The sequence below is a fragment of the Populus alba genome, chromosome 16 (genome assembly GCF_005239225.2).
Source record: "Populus alba chromosome 16, ASM523922v2, whole genome shotgun sequence".
Lineage (NCBI taxonomy): Eukaryota > Viridiplantae > Streptophyta > Magnoliopsida > Malpighiales > Salicaceae > Populus > Populus alba.
The window spans coordinates 15,523,805-15,532,210 of record NC_133299.1 but is presented as its reverse complement, the minus strand read 5'-3'; the positions used below and the strand labels follow the sequence as shown (position 1 = coordinate 15,532,210).

Below are 8,406 nucleotides of genomic sequence, written 5' to 3'. Positions count from 1 at the left end.
ATGTCGATGTCTTTGCCTTCTCCATGCTCTCCGCTGTCTGAATTCCTTCCATCTCCTTCACTTAGCAACCACCCCGTTTTCTTCAACAACACCCGCAAGCTCTGTTGCCACAAATTTTCTAGCCTCAAGCTTGTTTTCATTCCAGCAGCGTCACTATCCACCACAAAATCGTATCCCACAGAAACCACAGTGTTACATAGTCCAAGTTTTGGTAACAAGGAGCAAAGATTATACCCAAAAGAGGGTGAGGAACATAAGGGCTTGCCTATGAAAGAAGAAGAACAAGAAAGCCTGGATTTTGATGAGAAAGCTAGTGAATTTCAGGTACTGGCTCTTTTAAATGCAGTAAAAGCATTACCTTGTAAGGAAAGAGTTGATCACATTGTCAGGGTTCTTGATAAAGAGATTGGATTTTTGAACATCTCAGACTTCAATGATGTTCTCATGGCTTTGGTCACAGCCAATGAGTCTGATCTTGTCTTGAAATTGTACTCGGGTTTATCATGTTACAGTTTAGAGCCAAATTCTTGGACATTTACAATCATGGTCAGGTGTCATTGCAAGAAAAAGGACCCTGGTGAGGCCAAAAGGGTTTTAGACCAGATGATGCAAAAAGGGTTTAATCCAAATGTTGCAACATTGACCACACTAATCAATTCATTCTGCAAAATGGGTCAATTGCAGAATGCCCTTCAAGTTTTTGAGGTCATGGATAGGATTGGGTGCAAGCCAAACATTCAAACATACAATTGCTTGTTAAAGGGGCTGTGTTATGTGGGGAGAATAGAGGAAGCATTCGAGCTAATGGAAGATATCAAGAAAACCACTGTAGAGCCGGATATTTATACATATACTGCCATGATGGATGGTTTTTGTAAGGTAGGCAGATCAGATGAGGCAATGGAGTTGCTAAATGAGGCTATGGAGATGGGGTTGGCACCTAATGTGGTCACTTTTAACACCCTGTTAGATGGATATGCCAAGGAAGGGAGACCATTGAAAGGGTTTGGCGTGCTGAAGTTAATGAAACAGAGAAAATGCATGCCTGATTATATTAGCTACAGCACATTGCTGCATGGTTTGTTGCTCTGGGGAAAAGTTCTAGCCGGGTTGAGAATTTTCAATGAAATGGACGGGAGTGGACTTGAAGCGGATGAGAGGTTGATGAATAGTCTTGTTAGAGGTTTATGTAGGAAATCTATCAAAGAAAATGACCTAGTTGAGGTTGCCTATGAAGTGTTCGAGAAAATGAAGAAACGGGGTTTTGTCATAGAGCAGAGCACATATGCCTTGGTGATTCAAGCTCTTTGGGTGGCAAAGAAAGTTGACGATGCTTTTATCAATTTGCACCAGATGGTTAGATTGGGATACATTCCTAGATTAATCACCATTAACAATGTAATTCGAGCACTTTGTGTCGGAGGAAAGGTAGACGAGGCATTTTATGTTCTAGTTCTCATGTATGAAAATAGTAAAATCCCAAGTAGAATGTCCTATGACTTACTGATTCATGAGTTGAATCGGCAGGAAAGGACTTTGGGTGCATGTAATGTCTATGGTGCTGCATTAGTTCGAGGCGTGGTTCCCCACAAAAAGCCTCGACGATGAGAAAAATGCTTCATGGTAGTTGTTTATGCAATGCCATTGCGTTACTGAGCGTGGAAGTTCCTGTTTTTACCAATACTTCAGTGATGGTATTACCTGCCATCTATAATTAATGAAAAATGTCACACAAATTTGAATCAAAAGATGGAAATGATACAGCAGCAGAGCCAATATGACCCTTTTGATTCAGAAATGCTATTCTGCCTTGCAATGCCTGGGAGAAAAGGCACCTTGTCTCTCTTACAAAAAGATTTCTCAAATGATGAATACATATGTATTATAGAACTAACAGCAATAAAATATGGCAGGCAACTCTTCTGCTATCTAGGCCTGAAAGACAAAAAAACTCCAAATCCAAAACTCATGCCCTGCTCATGTATTGTCCAGTTCTTGTGTCTACCAATATTTCTTCGCCGATATTAACAAACAATGGAACATTAACTACAGCACCTGTGTCCAGAGTTGCTGGCTTTGTTCCACCTGTCACAAGAAATTCATTTCTCAAATGGTAAGGCCAAGAACAACAAGAACAGCAATGCTGTAATTGGTAAATAACGGAACAAAAGCTAAGATAACAAAGTCAAGTATAGATTAACCCAATCAGTTGCCTATTGGTATCCACATATGGCATGATAGCTAGCTAAGCACACAATGAACGAAATGACCACAGTTCACTGCTTTGTTCTTTCTTCTTTGGCATCTGAACGCGTGCTTATTACAGTGGAAACATGTGTGTTGGCAGGCTAGCCTATGATTACGGTCCGGGAACAGACTTACCTGGTTTCTACTCTGCCTCCTGTAATTGCACTTTTTATACATGCAGCCAGGGAAAACTTAAAACACATAATTACAAAGGAGCTTGACTCTATATCTCTACAGGATGATAAATTAATGAGCAATTGTACCCAGAGAATATTTTGTCTCAAGTTTTCCTTAAAGAAGCCAAATGACATTACCTTGAGCAGTGTCACCTTTGAGCCCAGGATCCACATCAACAACAGTCAGTTGAACTGTGGTTGGAAGTTCAAAATCAATAACCTGCAAGCAAATGAACAGGCAATTTTATAAATAGCAGCATCAGCACAAAATAGCAACCCTTGTTTTTGCAAATGGATGTCAGCCAAGTTAATTGTGCATCCAATTAAGTAAATGAGGACATCTGTATAACAATATTTGCACATAAATATATCAACAAAAAAAGTGTCCCAAATCGAAGGAAATTGGGAATTACTTTTCCATTCCAAAATAGCAAATTGCAGTCCATTCCCTCTTTTAGCCACTTTGTCTTATCTCCGACATCTGCATCATTGAGACGGTATTCTTCAAAGGTACTCTGTGAAAAGTCAAATGACACAAATTTAAGAAAAGAACGTAAATAAAAACCAAGTATATTCAGGCCCAAACACTCATTAATGGGGATAATAAACAGCTATATCTACCAACCAGAAACCTGCAATCTTCAAGAAGTAAATAAAGCAGATTATGACTGCAAATACCTCTGAAGTCTAACAAATTTGATTATGAGCACAGTAAGCCATACCAAGTCCATGAAAACAAACTGAACTCCATCTTTGTACGTGAACTGCTTTGCCTCCTTGAATACATTTGCCTCTTCAATCTGCAGAAACAAAAAACAGAAAAGAACATAAGAAAAAACTAAATGGGTTACCTCTAACATAAGCATCACCTACTATGGTTGACAATTGCATGCCTTTGCTGTAAATCTACAAATCAAAGAAGCCGCCAACTAATCAAATTTCAAGATCAGCAAATAAACCATAACCTGAAGCTGAAACAAAAGGGGACTGAAATTCCTATAACTTAAAAAATTGTTTCATCCAGATGCTTGAATTTCTTATCCATCACCACCTAATCCTACTCCTTATTAACATTAACTACCAAATGCCCGTTTGCCATCTTAAATTTTTATGACCAGAGAAAATATTAGTTACACCAAAAGTTGTACTCCCCCCACCCCGCCTCTCACATAAACATGGGAACCCACCATGAAAAGTATCCATAAGTCCCACCTTCATGCAAGAGGGAGGCGTCCAACACCAAATGTACCAAAAAGTCCCCGACCAACCATTGCAAGAAACACACAAATTTTGCCTATTTTGAGCCAATAGTATCTATTTAATCATAATGGTCGAGCAGAAACAAAATTAGAAAAAAAAAAAAAAAAAAGCAGCATTTTTTATGCCAGCCCATTACAGCATTGCTGGATTAACTAATCTTTCCTCATAGACATTTTATCAAACACCAATTACACGAGCCAAACACAAGTAAAGTCAAACACCTTAAAAAAAAACATAGAGAGAGATGAATTACCGTACTTCCAGCTCGGAAAGTTTTATCAACAGTATTTCCGGTAACATAATTACGCATCTTGGTCCTCACAAATGCCGCCCCTTTTCCTGGTTTTACATGCAGAAACTCTACACCAACCCGAAATGTTATAAAAAGAAAATCAAATATTATATGAAAAAACAGAAACGTAAACAAAATCAAAGCAAAAAAAAAAAAAACATAATTACCTATGACTCGCCAAGGAGCCCCATCAACTTCAATGTTGGAGCCCACTTTGATATCATTACTAGACAAAGCATAAATCCCTGCAAGAAAAACAACAGCAACAGCAATAAAAACAACAAAGTTGTCATCTATGTGTTAACGCCAACGTAGTTGAAAAGAGAGGGGGGACTTACTTGGAAAAGTGGGGGGCGAGGGTGTTTTGGGGAAAATGCGCAATGGAAGAAAGGAGGGCTTAGATGAAAAGGAGGAACGGTGAAGGATGCAGTAAGGTGAAGAGAGAGTGGCAGTTGCAGTTCGCGCCATGGTAATGGCAGTTGTTTCTGGTTTGGGTAGAGAAGATTTTTTTCTTTATTTATTTCATTTCCCCAAAAAAAAATACAGAGTAGTACATGGATAAGGGAAGGGAAGAAGGTCTGAGCTTGGATTGGGCCTTTGATCGAATGGGCCTTGCCCATTACAATCTGGCCTCCCTTTTACAGGAGTGCTGCTGCTCTATGAACATTTTTCTTTTTAAGTTTCAAAAATATTATAAAAAAAATTTAACTTTTCTCTCTCTCTCTCTCTCTCTCTATATATATATATATATATAGATCCATGTCGACATGGATTAAAACGAAGCTTGCCGAGAAAGGGAGAGAATGAATCTAATGATTAGCATGCGATTACAGGGAGATACAAAAGCAAAAGCATCCATCCAATTTATATATCTCTTGTTAATCTTGGTGGTCCAATCCAATTGAGCATAGGTGGCAAGATGGCACGTATGAAAATATTGTGCCCACGGCCAAATCCGAAGACAATTGGGAGATGATGACATGACTACTCATCAAACATGCACCATTGTTCATTTCCTTGGTCGACAAGAAGATAGAACAGAGGTTGACGGCACACATTAGCAATTTATCACGATGGGTGCTGGCTAGCATCACGAGCTGCACGCTTGGATCTTGAGGCTTTTTATGTATATCAAATAGCTTGGCTTTTTATGCTTTTTATGTATATCAAATAGCTTTAAGAATATCAAGTGAGGCTACATCTTATTTACTAATTTATAGGATAAACATAGTGATGTGTTTTAGAAGTGAAGATTCCCTCTCTAGAGGTCCTCATAAAATCTAAGTTTGAAAAGGCTGAATAAACTAAAATATGATATGAGCAACTAAACATGATCACTAAGAGAAGTTTAGTTGCAATTTGCCATCATCAGTTGTGTCAAAGAAGGATGACTAAAGTGTACGACAGAAAAGTCTGATTAAAGGAGTTTAATGAAGGAGATCTTATGTTAAGAAAAAGTCTACCACTACCTAGTGATCAAGGCCATATTAAATAGCCGTCAAATTATAAAGGTCCCTATGTAGTGAAGAATGCATTCTTAGAAGGAGTATTAATGTTGATATGAATGAATGGAGAAGATTTAATTAGGCTTGTGAACTTTGATTCTGTACAAAAATATTATCTTTGATGTATAAGTTTTCATCATATCAATAAAATGAAGTTTTGGACAATCAATTCTCTTTGCGTATCTTTCATTTACATATGGATATTTGTTGACACCAAAAAACCCGCAAACATAGCTTTGTAGTCTTGCATGATCTTATAGACTCAACTTATTTTTTTTTTCCAAAATTCTTTTCTCCAATGGAATTTTAAAAATTTAAACTTGCTTTTGACTTCATAAATAATTCAATGTTTATTTATAATAATATTTGAAATTCTATTTATAAAATGACAAATCAAGCAACTCTCTCATTGAGGTGATCAAATTCTAAACCAGAATATAAGAATTGCAAAACAAACAATCACCCTTATACTATGTCTCTTAAGACATGTTTTAGTTTTATGCATAATTGCATGTAATGGATTCAATGATCATGGACTCATGAAATGCATCTCTTTGCAAAGTTCAAATCATTACACTAGACAATGTCAAAGTTTATTAGTTTTAATTGCTTGCGCTTGAAATGAAGAAAGGTCATTCTTATTATCCCTTTCATATTCTAAAATGAATATATCTATTGTGATCCCTTTTTGAGGGTATGTTCAAATTAAAAGCAAAAGTGATAGTCCAAGTAAAATAATGATGCCCCATCAAAAAAAAAAAAAGACAAATCAAAGAAAAGTGGCAAAAGAAAAAAAAGATTGAAAGACACAATGAGTCGAGCAAGTGATAGTGATCCCGAGTCTTTTTAAACTTTAAACTTTTAAACTTTATAAATCCATTTCTTTTATAGTCATGAGTCATAACCTATATCACATACCTTTAAAAGTCTGTTTTAATCAAGTTAACAAGCAATCTGAACCAATAAATGGAGCTTTCAAAATGCAAAATACTTTTTTATAGGTGTCGTAACATTGCAAGCAAGTTACTTGTTATTATTCATGCTGATAAAATGAATACTGAAAAAAAGTTAAATATTTTTTTCTCATACAAAACCTTGAGCTTTTACTTGAACTTTTTGCTTTGAAACCCACAAAAGCAAAAGGTCACATCATCATGTACCTTCAACAATTTCAATCTCTCCGACACAAGAACAAATCATTTTTTTCTAAAAATTCCAAGGGAGTTACAAGATTTGTTTTAAACTCACATCAAAACAACTTTCGTTTTCAAAATGCAAGATGTTCAAGATTTCAAAACTCATTATGGATAAAGATTTTTTCACTAAAACTAAAAAAGAAGAAGAAGGAAGGGTTATTCAAAGTCATTATTTATTTGAGATATTGATAAAACACACTTAGAGGCAATGATCAATACAAAAAGGAAATATTGTTTTTAAACGAAGATTTGATCTCTTCAAAGTAGCAATAAAAAAGGAACATTCCCTACAACGAGACAAGTAGACATTTTTGTTTATAAAAAACAGTTTAATCCTTTCAAGATAGCTGGTGACACTAGTTGTTGTTATTAGAAAGAAAAGAGAGTAATGGATAATCATCTCAAAATAATCAACGAGATAGAGAATTTCCGGCAAGTAGATGGATCGTGATGGGCACCATAAAAACTACGCTGTGTAAAATTATAAATATTCTAAAAAAAAAAAATTATATAAGCCAACTTAAATGTCTTAAATTAATTCAAATTAACACAAAAAAATACAAACATAAAAGAGAAGGAGGCTTGAAATCTCATTAATTTGTTTATTCTGAAGTGTTTGAATTAAACTAAATACAAATAGATTATACATATGATAAACTAAAAATAGTTTTTGGGATTAAGCCTTGTTTCATAGAATCAGTTCTGATACCAAGAATAATATTTTTAATTTAACTTATATATAATCTCTTTGTATTTAGGTTAATTCAAGTACTTTAAAATAAACAGATTAATAAGAACTTCAACCTCTTTTTTTTTTTTTTTTTATGTTTGTATTTCTTTTGTATTAATCTGAATTAATTTAACAAAATGAACTAAAAGCTAAGTGATCAAAAATATCAAACCTCACTAATTAAGTAATAAAAAGATTGAGAAGAAACAGGATTGTATATTTCACATCAAATAAAGATACATGCATGTTATCTACCTCAAAATCATTAAATATGTGTTTTTGCATAAAGTTTCATGAGGAAAACCTCCGTCCATCAGAAAATAGACCATCTCAAAATGGCCAAATTTGAAAACACTTATGAAAATCATCACACCTGTAAGGATATCATTGGGTAACGGTGTAATAATCACAAGCTGATAATTCAAAAGAGGTTGCTGCAACCTCGTATGATCACACAACAACGATTCGTTCATTTCTTATCCTAAAACATTCTCTCTTACGACAGCACACGGGTCAACCGTTTTCTCGACGACGTCGTAGAAGCACAAGAAAAAGAAAAAATAATAATATTTATTCCAGGCGCGGTGGACACGCGTGCACCCACGAGCACGTCAGCTGTCAGACGTGACTGGTCATGTCTAGGGCGCGTGGGTTGGCGTTTCTCTATCAGCGTGGTAGGTGACCCCGCACTTCTAGGTCTTCTTACATCATCTCCTCATAAATATGGCGTCATAAATGCCATTTTCACAGAGTATTTTAAAATTCAACTGTTGAATAACATGTGGTCGTTGACAGTTGGCAGGATTCAGTTGGTCGTTGTGGGGCAGTTATGAAGGCATGGGTTCGCAGAAAACAAGAGACATTAAGGTTATTCTGGTACTTTCAAGTATGTATGCTTCTTGCATGCGAAATATGCGATTGGATTAAAAAGCGACTAGTGGCGCACTTTGTGCCGTCCTGCCGCTGTATTTTTATAATTTTTTCAGCTCCTTAATAGTTT

The 8,406-nt window shown here is 35.8% G+C and overlaps 2 protein-coding genes across 2 annotated transcripts; one reads left to right on the top strand and one right to left on the bottom strand.

Annotated features, from left to right (window-relative positions):
- LOC118035637 (uncharacterized) lies at positions 1-1,608 on the top strand. The gene has a single exon (XM_035041246.1). It carries the CDS (start codon positions 1-3, stop codon positions 1,606-1,608), a length of 1,608 nt encoding a protein of 535 aa, XP_034897137.1.
- Positions 1,609-1,756: 148 nt separating this feature from the next.
- LOC118035632 (uncharacterized) lies at positions 1,757-4,528 on the bottom strand. Its single transcript, XM_035041240.2, has 7 exons — positions 4,314-4,528; positions 4,143-4,220; positions 3,937-4,043; positions 3,146-3,223; positions 2,837-2,938; positions 2,562-2,643; positions 1,757-2,085 (listed from the first exon to the last, which is right to left on the bottom strand). Exons 1-7 carry the CDS (start codon positions 4,441-4,443, stop codon positions 1,967-1,969), a joined length of 696 nt encoding a protein of 231 aa, XP_034897131.1. The 5' UTR covers positions 4,444-4,528; the 3' UTR covers positions 1,757-1,966.
- Positions 4,529-8,406: the final 3,878 nt, after the last annotated feature.

Excerpts from the sequence above, each read along its gene's own strand:
- LOC118035637 (XM_035041246.1), top strand. The coding sequence starts at position 1 with ATGTCGATGTCTTTGCCTTCTCCATGCTCTCCGCTGTCTGAATTCCTT.
- LOC118035632 (XM_035041240.2), bottom strand. The coding sequence starts at position 4,443 with ATGGCGCGAACTGCAACTGCCACTCTCTCTTCACCTTACTGCATCCTT. Across the intron at positions 3,224-3,936 it reads CTTTCCGAGCTGGAAGTACG|ATTGAAGAGGCAAATGTATT; the intron begins GTAATTCATCTC and ends TTGTTTCTGCAG. Across the intron at positions 2,644-2,836 it reads TGCTATTTTGGAATGGAAAA|GTTATTGATTTTGAACTTCC; the intron begins GTAATTCCCAAT and ends ATTTGCTTGCAG.